The following is a 27,660-nucleotide window of genomic DNA, read 5'->3' as shown; positions in this document are numbered from 1 at the left end:
TTCTACTTTTTCCCGTTTTATTCACATACAAGGGAGCTGGTATTTTTACTGTTTTCAATCTCATCTCAATTTTTTATTTGATCTTACTTTTTTAATTTCAGCATTTGTTCACATAGTTACTTCCCCAAGCACCAAATCCCAGACAGTCCAACGTGATTGTGCAAGGGAGACAGGAGCACATCAAAATTCAGTGATCAGTGGTATGTTCTCATTTCTTCAGCACTTGTGTCCTTAAGCTGCCTCATCAAACAATGACCCTCCCCTCCCTCTACCTGCCTCCTTCCCATAGTCCCTAAATGCACCTCCCCATATTCTCCTGAGGAAAAAAAACAAACACACGCTATTCTCCGTCTCCTCAACAATACAGGCGCCCTGACAGAAGCAGGGTTGGCTTCCACCAGGCCCCTTCTCTTCTTTCTTTCCCCACTCAAGTTATTTTGGTTTCCTCAGTTCTTCCGGTAGCGATTCTTTGGCTTTTCACCGCAGCCAGTTGCCTCGCAGGAGGACAGGCCCGGCTGCTTCCCAGAGTTAATGCTGCTAAGGAGGGCAGGCAGCTCATTGGTGATTGCCCTCTCAATCTTCTCCAGCAGACAGCCCCCCATGTAGGAGCATTGAGCCGTCAAGGGCTTGAAGTTGGTGATCGGGTTGACGCCAAAGAAGTCACGGTAGGCGTCGCGGTTGGGCAGGTCAAACTTGCTGACGTTGGTCTTGGCGAGGATGGATTTGAAAATGTAGAACTTGTCTGGGTCGTCCACAATCTCCTTGAAGACTAGCTCAGGGTCACTGAAGTAGCTCATCTTCTCTTTAAAGGTCTGGACGTAGCGGTCGACCAGCAGGCCGTGGATGCGAACGCGGATGCCATGCTGGCGGATGAAGGCAATTTTGTTCTCCATGCGGTTTTCAATCACCTGGTTCAGGTCTTCCAGGAGGGAGATCTCTTCTCGCTTGAAGAGCTCTCGGCTGGTATCAGGTGCATAGTCATATGGCCAGAAGGAGCTGACGTAGACGCGAGGGGGTTCGGTCACATTGATGAGGGGAGCTAAGCTCCAAAAGAGCGCTCCGTAGACTCTCATTAAGTCCTGGGTAGCCAAGTTGTCGGCCTTGTTGAGGATGATGCGGATCTGTGATTCACGACCCTTTAACTGCCGGAAGAGCATCTCCAGCTCCAGGCCAACGTCCAGCTTGGTGGGGTCAAACACCACGAAGATCAGGTCAGCGCGGTCAATGAACCACTGGCAAACGTCGTTGAAGGGATAGCCTGGACAGAAGAAGAGAATGAATGCTGAGTTCAGCCAGCTGCTGTGATGTTTACTAAACCTGCTAACTTACCTCTCTCCTGCTGTTTCCTGTTCTCGATGATTCCTGGTGTGTCCACAAAAGTCACACGTTCCAGGAGCTTGTGGGGCATTTCAATCCCGATCAGTTTTTCCAGGAAGGTTTGGCCAAACTTCTCCAAGGGAGAGAAGGACCGGGAGCTGTCTGCTGCCATGACGATACCCTCAACGGAGCGTATCTTCTCTCCGTGCATAATTACAGTGAACTCAGAGGTAGTGGGCTCCGCTCCTGAGGACAAAGTCGTGGAAACCAAGAGGAATGAATGGTATTGTATCAAGAAGAGAAACACATTCTGAGACATAACATCATATCCAGATGATTAGAGGGACGGGAACATAGAAATGAATATAGATCAAAGCTGCTTTAAATGAATTGAGCCGAAGATCACTTTGCGCCTTCTTAAGAAGTCATGAGTAATATTGTACTGTACCCCTGTGATGCTATTGGCCTGCGTGAAAGAAAGAATAAGAGGGAAATCTGTGTAACATGCCTGTGTAGAGCTGGTAGGGGCTGTCGTTCATGCCCAGGAGGTAGTTGATCATAGAGGACTTTCCTACACTCCAGGGCCCCAGGAAAAGCACCATGGGCTTGGAGGTAATCTCTCCATCTGTCAGGAAAGCAGTGGAAACAGTTGTTAAATATATCTGCGTGATTGTTGAATAATGACAAAGAACCACTCAAATCCATCTCAAATGTTGTATGACAAATTACAAGATAACTACTTTGCTGGGATTTTATTGTGGCTGAGAAGAAAAGGCCCGAGAACTTCCAGCTGTTCCATGTTAACGACGGAAGCCAACGTTTGCAACATTCTCCATTATTTTGTGCCATTTAAGGATAGTTTAACCAAAACACACGACATACAAAATGTTCACGGTTTTGGTGATGTACTATACAGTAGAGGCACATCCGGATATCATTTTCAGTCTCAATGAGCAGCGCAGAGAAATATTAAAATTAATATGAAGAAAAATGGACTAAAAAAGGTGGGTTGAAGCTGTTATGCATGTTTAATAGCATAAGATACATCCCAGCGAAGTGCTGCAGCCATAACAGTGAACAATGTCAAAGCAGTGCCATTGACTCATCCGTGCAAGCTTTCCGAGCAAGCTGTGTGTCTCATAACAACCTGCTATGTGTGTTGTGAGTGGACATGGTTTCGGGTGGGAGGCGGACAAGATCTGTTTTAACCCACTTGTCCAAAGCTGACTGAATTCAAAAGACAATGAGGATAAAATGAGCCAATGAAAAAATATTAGAAATCGACAATATCATAATCAAAGCACAACTATTATTCTAGAGGCTTTGAAAAGGATAAAGAAGACCAAACGTCAGCAAGTTACCCACAAGTCCAACACTGACAATCCTCTCCCACTAGTGTCCCAGTGTCTCACACCTCGATATCCTTTGAGAAAGCCAGAACTGCACATGCAACTCCCTCCATATTTCAAGTGTTATGCTTTGCACAACTTAATGCTTGGTTTCTCTGTAAAAACACTATGAATCTGAACATTTCTAAAACGTGTTACATTTTAAATTTCTTCCCTTTTAATTCTTTTATATGGAATTTAAATTATGGAGCTCCATTTTCCAAATCCATTTTGATCTACACATGGAACTGCTGCTGCACTGCTCTGCTTGGGTCGAACCCTTCACCTGTGGATCACTTTGAACACACCCCAATATGCGATGCTACACCTGAGTGCCACCCAAAATAAGCAGTGTTCAATCGGCTCACACATATGTATGTGGACAAATGAAGGGGGAAAGTAAGGGGATGAGCGCTTCGGGGCGTGCCATGCACAGGTAAGCCCCGCCCACACCCACCTGTGGATGAGTCCCCCAGGGTTCGTCCGGGGTAGGCTGTTAGATGAGGGGAGCGCAGGGGTTGGGTACAGGAGGAGGTGGGGTATACAGAGGCGAAGGGAACAGGAGGTGGAGGAGAGTGAGGAGTGAGGGCGTGAGATGTCTGGCAGCACCAGGGAGGGGTGGAGTAACAATTTGCATAAATGGGTGAGTATGTCGCATATTTGACCTGATGTGTCAAACATGTCCATGCACAAATGGATGGTCCGCATTTTTGGTCGGTGAAGTGAACATTTTTTCTACTTCAGACTCTAATTTATTTTTTATTTGGAGCCAGTGTGATATTTGTCAAGTGCATGCATGCCAACCCTAAAAGGCCCCAAGTGGGCAAGCTTTATTTCCTTCAGTGTGCAGTTGTGCAGTATCTTACAGCGAAGAAACAGTTCACACTCATTTACCAAAAGTATGTCAATGAATAGAAGAAAAGGGGAAGAAATATCTTTTTAAGCAGCATGAATCGAGATCATTTCTGTATCTAAATGCTTTCAAATGATCTCTAAAGGTACTCGTACAATTAATAAAATAGTGCCCTCACATAAGTTGGTAACATATGATAAAATAAAAAATATATTCCTGTTATGTATACTGGTTGATGGTGTGAGGATGATTTGTTTGTCAAATCAGTCACAAAAGCAACCCAAACAGAGAAACCAACACATGAGAACGAAGTAGAGATTCAGCCAAAGCTTCTGTGATACCTGAGATCTCGTGCTGCCTCAGCTCGTTGTACTTGTAGGCTTGCTCCATCGGCCGGATGGACGTGTGGTAGATCTTCCGCAATCGCTCTAGAGCCGCTGGAGTACAATGTGAGAGAGGAGAAAGGATGAAAAGAGGGATGGTAACCATTGGATTCGCAAAGATGAAAATTTAGATTTTGTAAAAAATTTGAGTACAAATGTTTCTTTGCCAGCACTTTGGGAATATGTCTCACTTTTGAATTATTACAGTGGTTTCCAGCCATTCACCCTATTGATTCCTAAAACGGCCTTGGAAAAATGGAAAACTGGGGATTTTTACATTAGTTTGTAGTTTTTTAGAAGGCTGAAACCCGTAAAACTCCCAGTACCACTTAGCAGGGAATCAATAATTATGCGGCAAAAATCTTTATTTAAAAAAATTGAAGGAAAATTAGGGAGTGAGAAGGATGACACGTATCCAACCACTTGAAATGCTTCACTGAGCTAACTTATATTGGTGTTGATACAGTACAGGCAAGCATAAACCTTTACACAAACACATCACTGACCCTCACCTGCATAGTCTCCTGCCTTTTCCTCCGTTGCAAGCCTCAGCGTCTCGTCGATGTGAGATCTGTCCCTGAGGACGGAGATGAAATCATCTCCTCCTTCTTCCTCTGTAAAAACGAAAGAAAAAAAAATGAAAGTCCTCACTGCATGTCGTAATGATCTGACAATATGAATAACCAAAGTGGACCCAGGTGGCTGAAAATGTCCTTCCTTACTGAATGATAGCAAGCGTTAAACATTATTGTCTAAAAAAAAAACCTGTCCATGTATGTGTGTGTGACAACGAATGCGCGAGAAAATAACCTTGAACATGTCTTGTCCACTTTGGCTCACTCTCAGCTGTTAGTACAATCAGCTCTTAATTTAGAAAGCAAGTGCTGAAAGCCAACTTAGCCGCTTGTTTTGTCATCACCAGGGGCTTTATAGCTACAGCAAAGATAAGAGGGGCCTAGAGAGGAGAGAGAAAGTGAAAGACAACGAGAGAGAGAAAGAGAAAGGGAAAGAGAAAGAGAGAGCAAGAGAAAGAGAAAGAGAAAGAGAAAGGGAACGAGAGAAAGCAAGAGGCACTTTCCTAGTCCATCATGGAATACACTATGAGAGAATACTGTGCAATCCAGGGGCTTTCTCTTTTACTCAACTATCACAGGCCTATTGCACAGTTAGTTACGGTGATCCAAGCCTCCGTGCATCGCCCGCCACTCAGTCCGGCTTCAGGCAAAGCTGCCAGGGCTACGAGCTTCATATAGCAGGAGAGGGGAAGTCTTCCTGGCTCATACTTCTAGGTCCCTGATGGGTCTGAAATTCAGACACGGCCGTAATAGAGTTGTTAGTGAATTTAAAGCTTCTCACTGGAATTTAAATCCAATGGTAGTCGATGAAGGGGGGATTAATTGTAGTCATTCGTACCTCCGGTCAGCACAGGCTGGTTTAATTTAGTTTACTGGCACAGGAAACACATTGTTCACAATCAAACAATGACTTAATGTCAAAATGTAGTTCTGTGCTTTATTGCTCAACTGAAAAGTTTGATCCAACATCCTCAGCTGCACACTCAAATATTGCAGAAACCCCTGAACAGACTGAAAACGAATGCAGTAATAATCAGTAAGATGGACTGGTGTGAAGCACAATCATTTTTGTTTAAATATTATTTCATGGACATCTCAGACTTGAAGGTGGACACTGCAGTCAAATACAGTCTGGCTTTAGCCACTTCTCACCTTTTTATCCTTTCAACTGCTACCTCATTTGGCTCTAACCATGTTTTGATCAGAGATAAGTCAAGAGGACTCATAATCAAACATATCATATGAACAAGGTATAATGCAAACACGTTTTTCTCCACTTTGATTAATCTTGCATTAATGCATCTTCTTGCCCATTTCATCACAGTATGTGCAAAGGTAAACAATGATGTAACGAGTAGGAAATACCCCCTACAATAATAAAGCACGGCTCAGCCTTTATATGAGACCCCCGGCTGTTGCTCTTTTAGAGAGCAACAGTTTGCTCATTTGCCAGCAATGACACACGCTGCTGGTTAAGGAACAATGCAGCACCAGTGATTCTCCACCTGCTAAAAATAAGCCTGTTTAATGTTGCTCTGAGCACTGTGCAAGAACCAGAAAAACCTAAAGGTTAGCTGCCAGACTAAAGGAGGGCATGAGTAATACTGCAGTGGCTAAAAAGATTCAGTGACTGTTCTGTATTTTCAAGTGTAAGAATAGGATGTGGTGATAGAATAAAATGATGTATATCAGCTATTGCCAGAAGAAAGCAAGAGGAAATGCGTCTGAGCTCATATTGGTAAGAGTGCCAGACAGGCAAAAACGTTATGGCAAAATAAGTTACTTCGATATTTACAATTGAAGGAATTTCAAATCCTGCATCATAGGTCAGATGATCACTACAATCCCAAACAAAAATGTTTTGTTTCTGCATGAGCCAACACTTTGCAACCCTCCAACAACGGTGCACATGCCGGCTTTATGTCATATCGAGTCATGATGAATTACACAATGAAGTGTGTTTCAAAGAAGCCGTCTTTCAGAGGACACTGAGGATAATTTGAGTTGGGGGCGGAAGTGGCTTGTGAGGAACACGTCCAATCTCTTCACCGTACCAGGCCTTTCCCTGCAGCACACCAAGCTCACCCAAGCGTCTGTAACATGACTCGTCACTCAGAAGGGTTTGTGTCTTTTCACACAAGCCCCTTGAGCGGGCCTTAACTGCTTCGAGTATGTTAACGCCTCCCAATCCAGTCAATCCCCGATGGAAGCACTGGGACAAAGGTCTGCAAAGATCACAGCGGTAGTGTTGCCCGCAGAAGGCGGGCCTTGCATCAGTGCTCAAAATTAACCCTGAAGGCGCCAGTAGAGTTGAACCCCCGGACATCTGCGCCCGGGACCACGTGTCCGCAGTGAGCCCGTTGCCACACAACCCTGCCTTAGTTTGGAGAAACATTCTGTTGGCATCAGCACATCCAGTGGGAATGTTGGAGATTTAAGCCTCAGTGGCTGAGTAAGTCACACCTCAACTATAGATCCTTGTGTGGAGGCTATTCAATCGTCAGAATGAAGGTCAATCACCTCCTGTAAGTGTGAACTGTCTATATTTGCTCAATTTTAAACAGCCTTCACTATTAAGATTGATGGACGTATGAACATATTTACGCTGCTGAGAGAAGAAAGCTCTGCACTTTGTTTTTCTTGTTGTATTGTTTGTGATATTATAAATTAAGGAGCCAATCCCTGTCCAATGCATTTAATACACTAAACAAAAACCCATCTTGAGCTCGGTCAACTAATTAACACTCTCATAAGAACAAAAGCAAACAGTGTAATGTAGTCAGAAAATACAACCAGGGAAGACCCTCTTTGCATTATGTTGTCGTGTGTCCTAGTATGTATCTGCAGCCATGCGCATTTACTCTGTATCAATTTGGCATAGCGGCATATCTACAAAATCACCGGATCATGTTCTGCTTGGAGCGTGGTGCCATTAAATTGAATTATAAACATGATCAGGGCAACAGGCCCGGAATCCCCAGCGAAAGAATTTATCCTGAGCACAGGGGGATTCAGGTGACCTTAACCAGAGGCCGGGGGGTTCCACCGGAAAGATCCATGGAGAGAGGCATTGGTCTCATTCAAATTGACACCCGCCGAAGCCCACTGAATACCAAATTAACTTGTAGGCACAGAAATGCACAGCATTTTGTTCTTCAGCAAGGGGCTGTGAGAGCAGTCAGCAGAGCTCGTGCAGGGCGTGGCGAGAGGAGGCCACGGTTTGCAACAGGTGGCCCAGCTTGTGGAGCCAGAACTCCCCCATAGTCAAAAATAGACCCACAATGGGCCAGACGATGGACAGAGGATGGGGCAGTGATAGTTGGCTCCTAATTTAGTCAGTTTGGAGACCCAGAAACATCAACATCTCTGAGAGTGGACTGTGCAATGCATCCCATTGGACTGCATTTCATACAAGAAATGGAATTAGATCACTAGTAACATTCCTTTATTCTACACAGAATGTATTTAATTTAAATTCCATTAATGCAGAAGCTAGACTATTTTATTGATGCAAAAGTTTGTTTTAGGGTGGAAAAACAACAGCCAAACAGAAAATACCAAAGGTTGCCACTGGCCCTTACAGACCACGTGATCTGAGCCGAACCCTGTAATTTATTAGATTAGTCCTCTGAGAGACCATTATCAAGTGGATATATAATAGTGACCAGCTCAAAGGATGTCAAAGGAACCCTGAGATGTTGGTATGATGCCTCTACCTCTGCTTTAAAACCCAGGAGAGGAAGTCATGTGCCCTTGGGACGGGGTGGCTTGTCTTAAGAAGGGTTGTGTTATAAGGCAGTTGTGTGTGACTGGTGCGTCCCTCCTAATACCACCAGCGTAGGGATGTCCCAGACATCCACATACCATCAGAGGGGATCACGTGGAGAGTGCGTCCCCCTTCTGCAATATGAGGAGGTCAAAGATGTTTTTGCTGTATGGAGGGTGGATAGTGTTACCACTGAAGTATAAACATATTGGTGTGAAGAACTAATCAAGGTCCCAAAGAGGCTGTGATGTATTTGCATGCAAGTCAGCTCTCAGGAGCGGCATTTTACCATCATGTTATAAATGTTTTTGCACTAGCGCCATTTTATATCGGTTGAGCAGCTTTCTTAAAACTCAGTTCACACTCAAACACCAGATATGAGAGCGAACTCTGAACGTGGATTCAATTCTCGTCGGTCACTCAACGCCATTCACACGAGACCTGATCAGTGTTGGGTTTCTGGCAACCTTTAAATAACCCAGTCATTACTATAGCAACCAATGTTTACACCTACATGACAAGTGAGCAGCATCATGGGGCCAGTTTGGCCTACTGACATATTCATACCACCTAAAAACATAGACTTTCTCTGCTCCTTGCTTTGGTATGAAAGATGGGAGACATTGAACACATGCAGGGAGATGACTAAATGTAAATGATTCAGGCAGCGATAGGTGAGCTCAGCATGTCTGGGAGATATTTTTGGCCTTAATACACCTGCAGGTGTTTAATGATGCCAAAGCCTAATGATGTCTCTCCATACATTTTTACAAACCGATGATTTCAAAAGTCACAATTACATCCAAATGTTGTTTTGTTTGAGACAGAAATTACAATACATTAAATACATCAACAACATCCAGATTACCATGTCAATGGGTCAGCAGTATTTCTCACAAACTGTACACAAAATCTGATGAATCTCAGAATGCATCCCATTATTGTTCATGCCCTGCAGGTATTGGACTCAAAACTCCTGTCTTCTTTGCACCTTTTAAAAATGAACACCAAAGGCAACCAAAAGATGCATGGGCCCGCAGAAGGGTTCCACGGAGGCACGAGTTGCAGCCAAAGCGAGGCCCCTCCTGCCCGGAGAATGCATGTCCCTATAAGGTCAACTGCTGGGAATAAATTGCGATTGTGACAGTGCAGAGTGACAGCAGCTGTGCTGTGTATCTAAAGGGAGGCCCGGGGCTGGGAGGGGTCCGGAGTCAGAAGGAAAGGGGAGTGCCGAGGGAGGGAGGGAAGAACTGTAATGAACAGTGTTGGGTTTCAGGAGGTCTTCCAATCTTAGACACTTGACAGCAGCGTAGAATATGGAGCCCTGGGCGCCCGGCGCTGTGGAGCTGAACGCCACCCCAAGGACGGACAAGGGTGACGGACAAGGGTAAAGCCAGTCGCTCCCGTCCAGACCATGTGACCATTCCGCAGTTTTAGAATAGGTAATCCGGGTGAAGCTGTTTCCATTATGCCATTCAACTTCATTAGTGCCATCCAATTGTCTGTATCGTGAGGTTGTCTCAATCCCTGTGGTTTACGATGCTATGGATTGTTATCGCAGGAAATGTTGTGCCTTAGTGGTATTTATGGTCTGGATTAACAATTCTAAACCAAGCTGTTGAAAATAAAGTTGACGCAAAGAGACGCACTTCTTTAAATGTTCATTCAAGTTCCCGCCTGGCTTCTCTCTCCTTGGTTATTCTAAGACTTTCCATCAGCTGGTGTCATACATTAGGACAGCTGACATGCTGTCAGTCCACGGGAGAGCCTGAACCCTCGTTTGAATTATTCTCAACTGCTCTCCTTTTTAGACTCAACTCTATTTCTCACATTTCTTTATTCATCCAAAGTTTTGGGTGTTTTTTTTTTGAGTTTGATAATTAAAAACATTAAAAACAGCAGAGGCCCACTCGAAGCTTTCATTTTGTGCCGGGTGCCAACAGTTTAATTATAAACCGAGAGAGATTTGAAATAGTCCTCCTTGGTAGCGAAGGGCTTACATTTCTGTCTCTGTCGCTGTCTATCCTCGGCTGGTGTCCTCATGACTGTGACCGTCCCCAACGCACTCTGTCTCTAGAAAACCGTGCCATTCCTGACCAAAGTGCCTCCAGGATGAAGAGTCTGAGTCGCAGCCTCTGAATCTCTGGAGGTTCACAGCATGAACGAGCAACACAGCGATCATCATTTAATTAAACGTTCATTTAACCAGCCTCGAAAATGACAACGCATCGCTATTTCATCCATCAGAAGCATTCGGACCCAAGCGTATTTCCTTCCCACGATGTACCACCCAATAAAATTAATGACCAGGAACCCAGCAGGTGTTTGACCAAATACCATCTAAACGTCTTACCTGCTGTGGCCTGCAATTGCAGCAGGGAGAAGAAACAGCAGATCAAGACCGTACCCTTCATGATGGCTGCCAGGAGAACTGTGATAGTCACACAGACTATATATACCAAGGCAGGAAGGTTAAAGGGCACGCAAAGAGAGGAGGCGGCGCATAGGGAGGGCCGTCGGTGGAGGGGCTGAGATCTGTGTGTTGGAGGTGTTGCGGGAGTCAAGCAGCTGACTCTCCTTTTTAGTGAGGTCGCAGCTCTGGCCTTGAAATAAATGCACCAAGACCGGGCTCCATGTGTCAGTGCAGGATCACACAACTTCTCAGTGACAGGGACTTAAAGACTTTCTGTTTCAGAGACTGGATGCCGGTAAATGTTTTAGACATAAAGGTTTGCTGCTTCAAATCTTTGTGCCGAATTAGGCTGAATTGATCCAGCTTCGTACGTTTTATGTTCTCATCCAACCCAAGAAAGGGAAAGTGAATGTTGAACTTTTCTTTAAATAATAGTCTCCTAACCGTTATACTCCTTACACGTATTGTATTGGGTATTATGCTTCTCTGAAACACAAATGATGTAAAATGATCCTTGATAAAATCGCTTAAGAGGGGGTGATTGTGTATGACTGGAACATATAGGCCTTCAAGTCTACCTAGAGTCCCTAACGCATCATAACACTGGGCGGATTACTGCTTTATCGCACCCAAGCAGAAAGTCTGGGGTGAAAATAATCTCACAATTCCTTGGGAATCAACATTTTAGCAAATATGGCAGGCGTTTCTTCTCAAGTCTGTTCAATGTCCAAACAATACACTGCGGTCATTTTGTTGCATAACATAACTTCCCTGGTGGTGGGATGATTTTTAGAGGAGAAAAGGTGTGCTTTGCATATCAAATATAAACTTGATAAACTCTTCAGATATTTAATTAACATTTTATCTATTAAAGAGACAAAGATAACCTTGGCCTTGGCTCAACAAGACAAATTACAGTTGAGCTTTGGATATTTGTCTAAATGTCCTAATAAAAATTTTTGCTCCTTGAAAAGATGCCACCTAAATAGCTCACATAGATTTTCTATTTGCTCCATGTCCCACCACGGCAAGTACATATTAATAATACAGTCAAATATTATGTTTTTGTACACTTTGTCTATGCTAATTAACAGTCATTGCACATTGCTACAATATCCTAAAAAAAATGCTAATAATAAAAGATTGAGCCTCTTTGAACACAGAAAACAAAGTCATTTCTCGATAAACGTGTGAGGGTGTGAACAAGAGGCCTGGAATGAATGAACTCATGTCAGGGGATGATGGCAAGAGATGCCACCTACTGTCACCACAGTACATTAGCTGTCACACGTAAGGTGGACGATCTTAATTTAGCAATGAGCTGTTAAGCAAGAGAGGGGGGAGGGGTTTCACAACCCCGACCACCAATCAGGAATCGACACTTGTACGTCAACTGTACTGTTTGAGTGACGGCCAACTGTCACTAGAAATGAGACAAATTCAGCTGGTTGTGTCGCTACGGTGCAATAAAAACAGTCAGCGCCAACGTCAGTATTAAGCATAAAATACTCATGTTAAAGACAAACTAACAGAGAACAAACATACACAGTTGGCCGAATTCATAAAAAACAAAGTACAAACTTTATTCTCTTTACAAAGGCACAAGCCTCTTTATCCCCAAACCATTTCTCTTAAAAACAAAACAGACACAAAATAGCTTCTTGACAACCATATGCACTGACAGGTCTAACAAAACAAAAAAAGTTACAGTTAAGACGAAAGGAGAGCGAGAGGAGGGAGCGGTGAAATGTGAAGGGACACAAGAGATATTGACAATTGATGAACAAAGGAAGCATAAACAGAAGAGAGGAGCAAACGGGACAAGATGTTGGAGGAAAAGGGGGATACACAGCTTTTACTCATAACCCTAAAAGAGCTTCAGCTGAGGAGACGCCCCTTTATATAAATGAAAGAGGCGGACTCCAGTATATTACAGTAAGTGCTTTGTAATCATGACCCCGTTTAATGATCCCCAGGCCCACCCCGCCCATCTGACAAGTCGATATGTGTCACACAGATGGAACTAAACAGCTCTGGGATTCAGCAGAAAATGATCAAGCGCAGATACTCGGGAGGAAAAAAAAGAAAAGAATCGCAGGGCTCCACAAGAAGCATTGTTTGCAAGTCACATTTTCCATAGTCAGGAATCCGCTGCCTCTGGTGATAAGATGCCCCATGACACGACATCAATATTTCTGACATAAATCTTGATAGATGAGTTTGCGTTCAAATGAACACGTTATCTGTCCAGCAGTCAAAGCTCCATCTATGTACTGATGCAGAGGACTCTAATGGCGAAAGCGCTAAATGCAACTGATATCTAAAATCGATCAGGTTTCGCTTGAACCGAACATGGAAACATTTTGGAAATTATACGGAATGTCAACATTTGATTGTGGATTTTTTTCCCCCACCACACATCTGGCTTTAATAGTGCACACAAAGGGGTCGCAAGGTCTAAATGTAAATCCAAGCAGGACTCAGTACAGCATGTATCTTGGAATAGTCCCGGAAAAAAAAACTACATAAGGAGAGCGTGAATGTATTAGTACTACAGATCACCTATTGAAGCTTATGGCAAACAAAATGAAACGTAAAAAAACAACCAAAAAGACAAAATACCTGGGAATATATGTTCCAACTAACCAGGTTGTTTACCAGCCTGTTTGGAGCGCGCGAGGGGGGGAAACTGGAGGGAAACCGGTGGCCACCAAGCAGCCACGGTCCAGTGTTCAGGTCCGTCTCACAGGCCCCAGAGGCTGCACCCACGGGATACTAGTAAGGCAAGCGACCTCGCTCCACAAGTCCTACCGTCGCTCTGTCGAGCCACGGTTCCAGGCAGAAACGTTCACAGAATGATCCGAGCAGAAACGCGTAGATGGCATGACGAAAGACGAAAAGCACGCAGGACGAGAACAAATGCATAGAGCGCGTGTGGTTCAGACCCAGTCACCCCCATCGCACATTCAAACCATTCCACCGGCATCTTTCCTTGTATTTGAATTCTAGTCTGCTTTGACAGACGTCCCAACTTTCGGACAAGAAACTACACCGCAGTTGGAAGAATGAACAAAGCCTTTACGATAGTACAGGAGTCACGTTTGTGTGAGTGTGTGCACCTCTGCACAGGTCGCAGACTGCCAGAGTCCGGGACACTGCTCTGCACAAACGCACACCAGTGGAAATCACTCAAAATGTACCCACAGATCAACCTACTTAACACGCTTGGTGCTTTTAAAATTTTAAAAGGGATGTTTTTTTCATGACAGGGCACTGATATTTTTGATATATTTTGTCAGGACATGGGTATAAAAGAAGAACATGCCTATTACATTTGTGGGATTACTGGGAACCCAGCCCAGTAAGGAAATGGCAAAAAAACAAAACTGTAAGCGCACTTTCTCCTCCCAATCTTTGCTGCCCTTTTCTTGTGAGCACCAGTAAACAGCTCTTTAATTCCCGTTGACTTTGTGCGTTTTTTTTCTCTTCAGTACAATCACTTTAAGTTGCTGGATAAGGGAGCTTTAAAAGAAACAAAACATGAAAAAGTAGACTTCATAGGAGTAAAACAACATTTTCTTTCATCCAGAAGTTTAAACGGTGGAACTTTGAAACAGTCTCGTTGATTCACAGTGTCTGTCCAAACAGCTCGGAGAACGTTTAAAGGATCCGAAACAGAAATGCTCCGGTGTTTGGTGGGGATGACGCCACACTGCTGGGCTCTTTTTCTCCCTTTTTTTTTTGTGAATTAGTCACATGGCTTCGGGGCTTTAATAAATGTTAATCGTGATGTTTAGCAGAGACTCTACTAACCAGAATGGCGGGTCATTGTGGGTCAGCCAGCGAGGTGGTCGCTCTGAGAACTTCTCTATAGATTAATGAAGAGAAATATGAAACAGCGGGGCCTTTAAGAAGAGCAGAAACGGACTATAAAGAGAATGCATGTATGAGTGTAAACCTATTAGGGCTGCCTATCACAACCAAAACATGTCAGGAGCGCGGACCGCTTCAATCCGTCTACCAGCCCTATTAATGTCCACTAGAGTGCTGCCGGTTTTGAAGCCTCCTGCAGCCACGGTCCGCCTGGGCCTTGTGTGTGTGTGTGTGTGTGTGTGTGTGAGAGTGTGTGTGTGTATGCGAGTATACGGCGTGCGAGACGTCGAATGGGGGGGGGCTGGGGTTCAGGGCAGTGAGCAGTTGTCGGGCCCGTCGCTGTTGGAGGCTGTGTCCGATCCCGCTGCGTCGGAGAGGACACAGCTTGGAGTGACGATGACCGCCGGGCGCTGCTCTTCCTCGCCGACGCTGCCCTTCCCCTGGGTGGTGCCCTCGATGTGCTGGATTGCCTGGAGGGAAAAGTGATGTCAGACGACGACGGCACCCTCTGGTGGTCAGATTTCAGGGAACCAATTCCGCCGGAAATGGTCCCACGAGTCGGCTCTCGTCTTACTTGAACGATGGTGTCCAGGTTGTGTCGAGACGTGGACGCGGTGTTGATAACCGACGTCGGGCCCATGGTAACCACGGTGACGTGATGAGGCGGGGCCGGTGGACCAGGTGCAGGGACGATTACTGTGGCGTGGTGTGTGGGTGCAGGCGGGGTGGCCGGAGCCAGCATCTGGTGGAAGGGAAGAGTCACGCAATATTCTAAAGTCTGTGCGAACATATTGTAATGGTCAAGTAGAAAGTAAGGTAAGTGTAAGGAATAGTTAAAATGGAGAGAACACCTAACCAGTGCAAACTAATATAATTATATCATGCATATAAATGCATATCTGTGCACATACAGCATATAATGCTGGCAGTATATTACACAATACATCGTGAATACAGCTGATGTTAACTAGGCCTGATGTTATGAATCTCTCACCAACCTAAATGTTCTCCTGCACTTATGTTTGGGATGTTTCACGCGAGTGTTTTGAGCTCGATTTTTCCTAGAAAGTCAAGGGTGCTCAGTGCTCAGATTTTTCCCGAGCGCTTTGCTTACGCACTGTGAATATACTCGAGCCATAGCCAAGAGGAGCATACGGGCCCACACTGGTGCTAATTAACGGATGCGTCATACAGTGAAACTTAAATGTTCAGTAAAAGCTGCTTGTAATTATTACTTTACAGAATTTAATGATCAACTCGAACACAAACGTAAATCCGAATGTCATCAAAAAAAAGTAGAAACGTGCTTTTATTTTCAAATTCCCTTCATTGATTAAAGATTTCATGTATTACGAGTTTGTTTTCCATCAATACGGCGAAGTTCAAATGTGATGTCAGAACATAATCTATAACCACAAAAGAAATGTTATCTGTTTATAACAAAAAAGGATATATTTGAGTAATTATATTATCCCCCTCCTTGTAACTGAGGCTAATTTTGTCAGATCACAGTGATGCTGATTTGAGCAGATCTCAGCCATATGACATATGACTATGGCTGAGATCTGCTTGGCCGGTCACAAAGTCTCCTATAGACAGCATACGTGTCGGTCTCCAGGAAACAGGAAACCGTGGCTAAAAAAGACCCGAGATCGGCTTGTTTAAAACAAATTACAAATGTGAGTGAGTCTACCTACACGGTAGCATCTGGTACACTGACATGAGTGCAGGTATGTGTGTGGAAAGTTTTTAAGCTTCGATTGACCCAAAGAAGTTCAGACAATTTTACAGCTACACGCAGGCGGAGGGAGGGCAATTTTGGTGGCAGCTTAAAACTAACTTAAAATTAAACACTGAATTTGAAAGTATTTTAAATGGGTTGTTTGCAACGATTGTTGTTTAAATAAACAACTCTAAAGGTTGCGGACAGAATCTTTAAAGAAAAACTTTATTTTTCTCTTTTTAACCGAGGAAATTTTATGTTTCAGATTTGTTTTTGAACCACTTCGCTGTCCTTGTTACGAATTGAGATTACGTTTGCTTAATACAACAAGACATAAGCCTTTCAGAACCCAAATGATTCTTTGCTCTGCTATTCCTGGACAGGTTTAGCGGGAGTCTTTGGAGATTGAAACGGAAACTGTGTGAGGACTAAAAATTGGGAATGGCCGTCTCTTGAGGCAGCGGTTAGGAACTTGGCGGGGCAATGTACGGTGGGAATACACCCATCCAAGAAAACATACCTTATAATATAATATCCTGTTCCATTTGTGCCCACTAATGCAACATGAAAGCATGAAAAGCACACTATGCAATCACAATCATTCAAATGTATCCGACTGATCCTCAAAAAGGATTCGACCGTTTTATGTCCAGTCAGCGATATACAGTATGCACACGTGTCCAACCTGTGGGCTGTGGGCCGGAGTAAGGACCAGGCTCTGGGTCCGGGGCTCCTGGACCTGATGGGCGATCGCCTTCGGTTTCTCCGGGTACAACTGCTCATCCAGGGAACGCATCTGACGCGCACAGCGGGAGATGTTGGGGGTTAGCCTCTGCACTCGCGTGTGACACGGACCTTCAGGGTGGTCTGAAGCGTCTGCTCCTTTTACCTGATCCTCCAGCATCATCCGGACGGAACGCTCCTTCTCCAGCTGCTGCCTCAACTCGATCATATCCCTCCTCAAGTCCTCGGCCTTCTCCTCCTCCAGGATGTCTGGTGAGCCAATCCCTTCGTCCTTCTCCTCCACACGCCTCCTCTTAGGGGAGGAACCACTTAACTCCTGGGGAGAGAGCACAAACGGAAATTTGATATCCGCGATGCCCCTGACCGACAGAAAGTCCCGGCAGAGCCTGTTCACTTTTTGCTCGCCTTACTTGTGAGATTCGTTTGAGCTGGCTGTTCTGCTGCAACAGACGCGTCTTCTCCTGCTCCAACGTGAAAATGTACTCTGCCGTTTGTTGGAGGATGGCAGCCTGGGGTAGAGAGGAGGAGGACAAGAAGAAGCCTGTGACGGGTCTGTTGTGTAAAGTGCGCGTAGCCCCCCAGCTCGATCGGACCTCTCCCGTGACCCACCTTACTCACCTTGCTGAGCTTCTCTCCGTCGCTGTGTGGGATGAGTGTTTTGAGTGACTGGAATCCGGAATTGATGCTCTGCATACGCCGGCGCTCGTTGCTGTTGGCGATCTCTCTGCGAATTCGCCTCTCCTGGTCCCGGGCTGTTTCGGGGGTCAGAGGAATGTTGGCCAGACTAGAGAGGGGAGGAAAGCAGTTAGTTAGTAAAAATGTTTTTAAAAAAAGCATCACCCTTACATACTGAATCCTAATCCAAAGACAGCCAGGGCCAGAACCATAGGACATGTTATAAAATACTTCATTTGTTGTATCTTCTTTTTATCTGTGTGGACATAAAGGGAATATTGAAGAAATAATCTCAATCGACCAGCAACCAGGTGTCAAATGTAGGGAGGCATCGCAGGGATTAACAAAACTATTATTTCACCCTAAAACACTCAACGCTGCTTAGTTTGAGTGTTAATGTTTCGTGCCATTGAAGCAGTAGTAATGTTTCATAAGACACCTCACAAGCACCACATGCGGAATGAAAGTGTCTTTACTTAGTAGTAATGTTTCATAAGACACCTCACAAGCACCACATGCGGAATGAAAGTGTCTTTACTGGACTTTACCCATTGTCTAAAACTCCAGTTACGATGTAATTAGAGCATAATTGAGCCCGCTAATATTTCACCCCATTTAAGCTGTGGGGAAAAGACATTTGAGACAGTTGGGTGGAAATGTTAAACCAACTTCCTCTGACATACTCTATCCAGCTCAGTATCTCTGGGATCCTCTGTAGCCAAGCTCTTATCTGTACTGACTCAGCTGCCTCAGTGCAAACACCGAAAACAATTGACTAGAAAAAGACTGTGTAGACACACCGTCATATACACACACACACACACACACACACATACATACATGCACACACGGGCTTACAAACACTGCAGCGGCATATCCAGCAAACACATCCACTGCCAGAACATGACCAGCTGGGCCTTCACTTCACCAAATCACAGAAACCACTACAGGGGAACCGCCTGCGACCCGGTTAGAGTGGATAAAAGCTTCAAACAGGAGTTCAGGTCCCAGATCACTATGGTACTAAAAGGACCAAAACAAATCTGATTTCTGCATAAGTATATTGACAAAGCGATACACATTTTTTAAAGCAAATTAGCGAAACGTTATGGTTACAGCGTCTCAAATACAAGAATGTTCTCGAATAGTAAATAATATTGTATTGTAATATTGTTGTCTATTAGAAGACCTCACCTTAGGCTCTACAGGAGATAGTCGTGGACATGTTCCCACTCTTTATGTTATAAATGTTTTATGTTATAAAACATGGAATATAGTAATTAAGGCTCATTTTATGGCAGTCAAGTTAGGTTTTCATTATTGTATAGCAATTCTCGACATATTAAATATGACAAATTAAGCCAATTGTAATTTTTTTTTTTTAAAGGACTACATCTCCCACAATGCTCGCTTCTTTCCCAACAGCCACCAGCAACAGTGGCAGATCCCTCCGCCTCCCTCTTCAAAGAGAGCTGCGGACATATTGAAAATCCTTCCGCGACATACACACCCCCTTATTATTAACTCTCTTTTAATCCCCGCGCCTCCGCGCGACCGGACCTCCTTAAAGAAATACAAAAAATACACGTAAAAGGGGTGAAATGAACCCCTTCACCACCGTCACCACGGTGCCCGACGCCACCTCCGCGCACACCCTCCGTGTCCTCCGCCATTGTAACAATGCGGCAGGCAGCATGGCAGAGCAGCGCGACGAAAAGACGCAGTGGAGGCGCCTCGAACGCGCGAACGTGACGCACCGAAACGCCGCCGAAAACCGTCCACTGTTTTTTTTCTACACGGCGGTTGTACGTTTTCACATTACAAATACATTTGGGGAAAACGGCGCCATTAAGAGCGAAGAAACACCACCACCGCCCCCCCTCCCCGCCCCCCACAGCCACAAGCATGGCCGCGCCACCCACAATAACTTCAGTTCGCGTCAATAAAAGACCCCCCATCGCCGAATAACACTCGCCCGTGAATTCATTCCGCCTCGCGCGCCATTCACAGCGCCTTTAGGGGGGTAATTTGAGGGTAAATAGAGCCGCGCCGCGCTCTGTAGCGGAGTAGTAACGTGGTGCGCACGGGACCACGTGGTTTGTGTTTGTTAGGCGCATACTACACCGATTTCGCAACAAAATGTTGCGGACCAACAACACGGAGTGGATGCGTGGTGAGGGGGGTGTGTGTGCGTGTGAGACGGATCCCACACCCGCGATACAATTTCGGGGTTTGAGGATAACGAATGCCCGCAGCTCCCCCCCCACCCCCCAGTTGAGTGGGTCGCGTACACAATAACAGATCGGATCGAGCATGTTGCCTCAACGCGCAGCGCGTCTTCTTCCAAAAGCAGACGCGGAATACAAGCAGCGCGCCGGGAGCGAAGCGCCGATATATACACACCTACAAAGACCTCCGATCACTTCTTTCTCCGTTTTCCTGAAATGTTGCAAGGAGGGCACCTTCTGAGCTGGTACCATGAAATACTCCATGCTCTCCTCTCGCCAGTCTGCCATCCGCCCCCCCACCTCCTTATTAAAAAAGAAAAAAAAGCAAACAGTCTCCTCCGTTGGATAAAAGAAAAAACAAAATCCGACGTTAGAGAGGCAGAACCCCCGCGATCCCACCGGGGGGGTAAATCCTCAGGCAGTGCGTAATGTAACCTCAGTAGTTCCACGCTGCTGAGAGTTGTAATGTTACTTGACTTCCAGCTGATGGGGTTCCCTCGTTGTGTGTTGCGCTCTCTCTCTCTCTCTCTATGTCTCTCTCCCTCCCCTCTGCTTCCCCCTCTGCATAAGTGTGCGTGCGTGCATGTGTGTGTGTGTGTGTGTGTGTGTGTGTGCGTGCGTGCGCGTGTATGCAGCTGATCGGGTGGCTTTCAAGGCGGGAAACAGCTGGTAAGAGTCACACTCGCATCCAAGAGCCTCCTTCCGCAAAGACTGGGGACTGCATGTAAACAAAGGACTATTTAGCGCATAAATACACCGTCGACAAAAGGGCACGCGTTAAGGGGGGAATGGGGGGAATATATGTCCTGTAATACGAATTACATTGAAAACGTAGGATAAGAGGCGCACCACGGCGTGAAATCAAATCTAAGCGACCCACGAGTCCTGCAGTCGGGGATTGATAATAAAAACGCGGTCCCCCTTTTATATAGTTTAAGTGAGATTAATACCGCGAGGGCCTCCACACATTAGAGCATTCCTAAAATAAATAAGTTGACAGGTATAACTGGGACACAAAAAAATCTTAATGAAATGTGACATCGGTACTAGTGTAAATACAGACAACGTAACGGGGGCGGAAACTCAAACAGCTGCGATAAGAGAACAAGAGGGATCAGCTGACGCGTCGGCGCAAAGCTGCACAGCAACAGCCACGAGGGGCGGAGGGGCTGGGGAGGGCCGGGATGGGGGGGGGGGTCTTTTAGGGACAGAATGCTGACTGACACGCAGCACGATCGGTCGTGCGTGCTGTGCACCATTTTGGGGTGTGTGACAGTGGCAGTGCGTGGCGGGGTAAACCGCGTTATTATACAGTAGAACAGAAGCCGCGACTCGCTTATGGATAGAATAAAAGTGGCGGAAGCGAATTTTTGTTTTTGTTTTTGTCGCACCCGGAAATGAGAGAATGTGGCGTCCTTGCGGTGGCACATGGTGGCGTTTTATCAATGAGTCCACCTTACCGGGGCGGATATTGTCCGTCTTTGGAGCTGCGCCAGATTTGCGTACATCTGGATCAGACTCGTTTCTTGCAAGAAACGAGTGACTCCTATATGTGGTTCCAAGCAATTTAAAATTAACAGGCTATAAACGGTATTATTCATCTTGCAAACTGGTGGGATATTAATTCCATGCTAATAACACGTTGAGACAGGCATAATAGGGTAATACAAGTTTGCCTTTTTGTCGCTGTGGGTCAATTGAATTGGCTGCTGTTCAGTTTATAATACAATGGAATGTGTTTCAACCAACCCAAACAAAGCATCACACGTCAATAGTCTGAACATTTTTGGTTTAGCTCACCGTTTACTTACATATTTAGTGAGGTGTAGTCACATATGGTACAAATTGCGACGACCAGCAACCTATAAAAACTACTTAAAGTAAAATCTACACCTCTATAGGTGAATATAAAAAATGCATGCAACATATTACAAATTAACTGCAATAGTTAAAAACACTTGAAACTCAATGAACATGAAACGTATTGGCGTAATATTTTGAACGATGCTATTGGGGGGGGGGGGGGGGGGAGGCACTGAATTAGTCAACTTGGCAAGTTGGTCAACTTGACTGTCCAAAATATTGCGTCTTTACAGAATATACATTTATCTTGATCATGATACTACTGAATACATATCTCGGAGGACTCCTGGCTGGATTATTCTCCAAACAAGCCGCTTTAGGCCCTCTAGTGGTGGCACAGATTTGCACTCCAGCCTCATTGAAAGACTGGATACCATAGAATGGGGGGGGGGGGACCAAAACACCAACACCGCTTTAGTTTGCACGGTGGCTGTATTTCCCCTTTGCCTTGAACAAAAATAAATATACTGTTGCGGATTTGATGGTTGCTTCTGCTGCTCATTGTTTTGAACAACTGTAAAATCAAAGATCCAAATAAAGCCCCGCTCATCTGAACTTCTCCGTATTATTGCCTTTCCAATCAACATTCCGGTGTGATTTAGAATCTAAATCGATTCAGACATATAGTCTTGCGTCTTATTCATCTCTCCTGCAGGGTTAATTACTTATGATAAAATACGCAGTAATAATTAAGTGGTAACACAGTGGAAATACAGGGGCGGTACCGGTCATCAAGGCCTGTTGATGGAGGGAGGGAGGGAGGGAGGGAGGGAGAGGGAGGGAGAGCTTGGAGAGGAGCCGGGGACTGCCCATGGAGGAGGGGGCGGAGCAGTAAGCATGCGCTGAGCTGGCAGACTTTGGGCTGGTCCTGACGGGCTGGCTGGGCTCCGGGCGGCTGTCTTTGCGCGTCAGATGGTCTTTGGGGGGGGGAGAGAGAGAGAGAGAGAGAGACTGCCACCAACACAGCGTCTCCACAAGAGTGAGGAACAAACAACAACAACAACAACAACGAAATAGCAGCAGCAGAAGGGACACGAGGATAACTGCGCGGGAGGAAAGCCACCGGCCCCACCTCGGCATCTGGAAAAAAGGCACCCGGAGAACGAAGGAGACGATCCTCCCCCTTCCACCCCACACCCCGCCGACCAACCCGCCCCATCCACCCTGCCCACCTCTTCATGCCATCCCTCTGATTCGAACTGCCCTCCCACCCCCGGCAGGAGAACCGCGACCACCCATAGGAAACCCCCCACTTGACCAGCGTTGCCATTAAGCGATGCGCTTTGAATTTAGCGAGAGATATTACCTGCGTTTTTGATTCACATCACATGAAGTGCTCTTCGTTCTTTCTTTTTGCTCCCATTTTTTTTTTTTGCTCAGCGGGATCAGTTCAGATTACGGATTTGGGTGTTTACACTTTTTGACGGGTTTCCAGCGGCGTGGTGACATGCAGAATATCTCCTCCCACCCGGCTGTCATTCCCTAGATTCGTCTTTATCCAAAACGAGCAGCAGTCAAATACGCTGCGTTTGAGCTTATGTTAGAACCCCCCCCCCCCCCCCCCCCCCCCTATCCATGCTTAGAAAGAATCCCGACAATGGTCTGGGAACGGACCGCCTCTCCAGACACCTAGACATCTCTCCACAAGACGCATCGGCTCCCGCGTCGCGCGTCTATTGAAGAAGACGCGACAAACTGACGAGGAGTCATTCGACACCGACGCCGCTGGAGCCACAGGACTTTGTGTCCGAAGTTTGCACCGCCAAGAGCCGGAGGAGGAGGAGGAGGAGGGGGATACGGAGGGGTGTGTGGTGGTGGTGGGGGGGGGACGCGAGTCGGAGATATCTCGACCATACCCTCGGCATTTTCTCCCCTGTAAGGTAAGCACAGGAGCGCCTTTGTGTTTGGAATGTGTCACTCGTCTTTGCGCCCGTTGTCACGCGTGTCCGCGTCGGTTGCGCGTCGGCTGCGCCGCCAAGACGATATGAAATATTGCACGAGTTCAAACAGGGTAGTGACCTATTTTCTTCCAGGAGGCTCTCTCCAGCGGTGCGCCCACATACTGCAGCCTGGACTCCCGGCACTTGTCGTATACTCATGGCCAGAACAACAACCCCCCCCCCCAAAAAGACAAATGAAACCAGCAGCCCGCCTCTGCAACCCTGCAACGTGTTTAGAGCAGTGTCACGAATGCCGCCCTATATAGGGCCGTTTTATCACAGCTCAGCCAGCTGTTGTGCAAGATGAGGGCTTGCACTGAGCTCTGTGTCGTTGTGTCACAACATCTGATAAAGGAGTTCAATGTCTACGGACTGATGGCATTCGCTGAAAACATGATGGGATGTTGGTAAATAAAACCGTGACCACCTGCACGAGGTACCCGCCCATCAAACCCGTAATGGCGATTCTCAGATTTCCCACACAAATGTCTGAATGTTCTTTTTTTTTTTATTGCCACTAAGTTGTTCCTGGTCGGAGCAGCAAATAGATGTCATGCATCTGCTGTGAGTTATTTATGCTTCAAGACCTCTGCCTCGCAAAGTGCGACTGGTGCTGGAGAAATCAAGTTAGTTGAGGCCAAGCATGTAGCTCAGGGGGGGCGTGGATGAGCACTGGCACACAAGTCTGGATAAAGAGCTATTTTCCTCCAATTAAGCAATTCCACTGTCCCTAAGCCTAATTGTGTGCACTCTGGGACTGGGTTTGGGATGGACCTTCTCCCCATTGGCTGCCTCCCATGGGACCATTGTTCCAGAAGATGCCAGGGGAAAGAGTTAAGCTCTGCCAAGGCAGATCTAACAAGCCCTGTGCCGGAGTGGAATAAGGCCTGATCATTAAAAAGCATTAGGCCACAATGCCGATGGAGGCGCACTCGGGGGGGCTTCGGTTGTATTTTGGATCAGAGCAGAATGGCTGTTTATTTCCAAGGTGACTGTGATGGGCTGCGTGAACAATGACATGTGTCGGTGCATGAGAGAAACTATCACAGAAATATCATGAGACCGGAGGAGGCCCGGCTGGGGGCCCACTGGACTTCTCTCAAAGAATGTGGAGAAGAGGAGCAGCAAAAGAGGCCACACTGGCTTTGTGCTGAGGGAGGACATTGACCACCCCCACCCTTTCCAGGCCCCCTGCTATTTAATCCATAATTTCTTTCCAAACTGTGAGCTAAGGTGCTCCACACATCCTCAGCCCGCTCACCGCGTTGTTCATCCAATCAGCCTCCGATCAAACTGAGAATCCATCTGACGGACAGAGAGGCATCGCGACCCCTCGAGACACAGCAAAGGAAAAGCTCTCAGCGGCCTCACATAGCCAGATGTCGGCTGGGGTCCAGCTGCGCACCCCTCTGGTGGTATTCCACATTCTCAAGACGTGTGTGTTTGTGTAGGAAGCCCTTTTTTTAGCGCTTTTTCTCATCCTGACTGCGTGCTCGGCCAGATGTCTGGCGCTATAAGCATGCAAGGGGATATACCATAGAGGCCTTCCATCATGCTGGTGTCTGAAATCAAATCATGGGCGTGGTCGTCACCTCCCCAATTTTCCTGTGCTTTCAGATTTTGTGTCTGACATCATACCCCTGAGGTCCCGAGTTGTGTAAGGGTAAGGCCACTGCTTCGCGGTGGAATAGGTGGACCCCAATGGCATATTCCCGCGTCAGGGAACGACCACGAGGCTTGCGGTAGGGGAATGGTGGGAGCCCACAGTGCGTTTGCACTTAAAGGCTATTAAAAGCGCACCGCGTCGGATGCGAAGAGCAACACATCCAGTTAATTCTCACATTGCGAGTACGCTAACGCAGAAACTCTCGTCTTGCATCCACAACGGTTGGCGGCCAAAACTGACCGCTACCCGTAATTGCGTGGAGCGTAACTGGTAAAAACTGCCGTCAGTGTGAGCGTTTGAATTGATATCGCAGTGGGGTTTCATAGCTGCATGGGGATTACGGTCAAGCTGAAAGGCAACTCAGCAGCAGGGGAGAGAGGATTATAGTGGTCAGTGAAAAAGGCAGCATGGAGTGAATAATACACACTTGTATTTATCTTCACAGCGACCCCCCGATGACAGAGATGTCCTTTTACGCTTGTGTCGCTATAGCACTCGGATTTCCCAATCAGACAATTCGTGATTCCTCCGCTAGAGTGCTTAGCGGGTGGAATATCACGAACGCGAGGTTATGTCGTGTTGAATGGATTTGCACTGCAGCTCTTGACCTTTTTGATTGAGCGAAAAATGTTGCCTGATGATGAGACGTCCCTTCAGTGAAATGAGCTGGGGAGAGGACAGCGTATATCCATGGTCAGGTTTGGATATCGGCCCCTTGACGGGAAGTTTATTGGCGAATCCTTGGTTATTTTGTAGCTGGTAAAGACCGCAGGAACCAGCGAAAAGTCATACGAGCCACAAGACTGAAGTCATCAATATAATTTAATGGAAATCCAAGTAGAAAACAGAACTCATTCATCGGCTGAAATAGAGTTAAACTTGAAAATGACTGAAAGAATGACTCCTTCAGCTGTCATCTTCTTCTACAGTTCAGCCCTGTGCATTATTTCCCACAAAATCTCTTGTCACTAATCATTGCCATGTGTGCAACGGTGGAGGTGACACACGCATGCCTTGGAGAGCTGCAGTGTGATGTGTCTCCTTCATACAATGAGAAAAAGAGAGCGCCGACACAGAGCCTGACTCACTAACTAGCAAACTGAAGGAGGCCAGTGCATTCCGCCTTGCTCCCTCGCTGGCCCGGGCTCACCAAGCGTGCATTTTTCTCCAGTTAAACTGTAACCACTAATCGCTCACGGCCTCACTGTTTCCTCCCGGAGCAGCCCATTCCTGGGTCCCCAGGGTGGGTTAAAACGCGCCCTGTGGGAATATATACGGTCTGCCCCCCCTTTTTAAAAAAAAAATCACCTCTGTGGGACATCCCGAACGAGCACAGGACTCTTTCTCTCCCTGTGACGATCTGCCACGGGGGAAGTTTAAGGGTCAGTTCCTCTGTTGCAAGTCTGCAGGCCTGCATTTCCAAAATAAACACAGACAACTCAGTGCCTCGCTCCAGCTACCCCACCCTACCTCTTTTCATTCTTTTTAATGCTCCTTCTGCGCTCCCTGCTCAGTGTTTCTATCGTGAGAGAATTTCTGCTTGGAGAGCCCTTCAGACAATACGCAGACCATGTCTGGGCCGGGGCTCCCTTGGTGAGGAAAAGTTAAAGAGAGAATACAGGACAAATGCCAGAATATAAAAGAATAGCAGCAATGTAAAGGAGCTGTCAGGGGAAAAAAAAGACTGGTGGGATTAGAGGAAAGTCCATTTTTACTTTTAGAAGATAGTAAACGTAGATCTCAGAGAGATGAGTTGTGCAGAAATATGCCAACAGCCGTCCAGTTTAACGTATTATTATTTACTTGCTTGACCAACACCCTGGATTCTCCAGTTTACCCTCAATAGCACCAGAGCAGTTCAGAAGTATGTGTGTGTGTGTGTGTGTGTGCTTGTTTGAAGAGCAAAAAAAGGGGAGGAGTCGGACGAGAGGGCCTGAGCCTGTAAGAACGGGTGAGGAATAACTGAGAAGGGAGAGACGGGCAGGGGGGTGGCGTGGAGGGGGGGGGTTGATGGTGTTTTTTAAAGAAGGGGGTGAGGGAGAGACGGGTGAGGCATTTCTCAAGACTCAAATAAGACTCAAGTCTGGGCCTGGGCCCGGCTCCCTGTCTGGGCATATCCAGTCCTGTCAGTTAGCTTCCAGACTTTGCCCCCTTCCACCCCCCCCCCCCCCCCCCCCCCCCTCCCTCCTTCTCCTCCATCGCCGACTCCCTGCGACTCCATCTCCACTTTACTTTTCACTCCGCTCCTCCTCC

General features: G+C 46.4%; 3 protein-coding genes across 9 annotated transcripts in view; 1 reads left to right on the top strand and 2 right to left on the bottom strand.

Moving 5' to 3' along the window:
* srlb (sarcalumenin b) lies at positions 1-10,795 on the bottom strand. 2 transcript variants are annotated; one of them, XM_040190588.2, is made up of 7 exons: positions 10,636-10,795; positions 4,454-4,555; positions 3,900-3,995; positions 3,163-3,198; positions 1,826-1,942; positions 1,330-1,563; positions 1-1,258 (listed from the first exon to the last, which is right to left on the bottom strand). In XM_040190588.2, exons 1-7 carry the CDS (start codon positions 10,694-10,696, stop codon positions 447-449), a joined length of 1,458 nt encoding a protein of 485 aa, XP_040046522.1. In that variant the 5' UTR covers positions 10,697-10,795; the 3' UTR covers positions 1-446. The 2 variants fall into 2 exon arrangements, with proteins under 2 accessions (XP_040046522.1, XP_040046523.1); XM_040190589.2 differs by lacking the exon at positions 3,163-3,198.
* A 1,458-nt stretch (positions 10,796-12,253) lies between these two features.
* On the bottom strand, positions 12,254-20,755 carry tfap4 (transcription factor AP-4 (activating enhancer binding protein 4)). 5 transcript variants are annotated; one of them, XM_040190594.2, is made up of 7 exons: positions 20,114-20,755; positions 17,654-17,819; positions 17,446-17,544; positions 17,181-17,351; positions 16,977-17,087; positions 15,143-15,310; positions 12,254-15,038 (listed from the first exon to the last, which is right to left on the bottom strand). In XM_040190594.2, the coding sequence occupies exons 1-7, from the start codon at positions 20,224-20,226 to the stop codon at positions 14,877-14,879; spliced, it is 990 nt and encodes a 329-aa protein (XP_040046528.2). In that variant the 5' UTR covers positions 20,227-20,755; the 3' UTR covers positions 12,254-14,876. The 5 variants fall into 5 exon arrangements, with proteins under 5 accessions (XP_040046528.2, XP_040046527.2, XP_077939902.1 ...); XM_040190593.2 differs by having other exon boundaries at positions 17,645-17,819; positions 20,114-20,661; XM_078083776.1 differs by lacking the exon at positions 20,114-20,755 and adding an exon at positions 18,212-19,816 and having other exon boundaries at positions 17,654-18,149.
* Positions 20,756-22,637: 1,882 nt separating this feature from the next.
* The window catches only part of glis2b (GLIS family zinc finger 2b), a 21,975-nt gene continuing 16,952 nt past the window's right edge, over positions 22,638-27,660 (top strand). For both annotated transcript variants that reach the window (XM_040190585.2, XM_040190584.2), the window contains exon 1: positions 22,638-23,681. The gene's annotated coding sequence lies outside the window, so the exon portion shown is untranslated. The remainder of the gene's footprint in view (positions 23,682-27,660) is intronic.

The sequence above is a fragment of the Gasterosteus aculeatus genome, chromosome 11, assembly GCF_964276395.1.
Source record: "Gasterosteus aculeatus chromosome 11, fGasAcu3.hap1.1, whole genome shotgun sequence".
In the NCBI taxonomy this organism is placed as follows: Eukaryota; Metazoa; Chordata; class Actinopteri; order Perciformes; family Gasterosteidae; genus Gasterosteus; species Gasterosteus aculeatus.
This window is presented reverse-complemented; position numbering and strand designations above follow the sequence as displayed.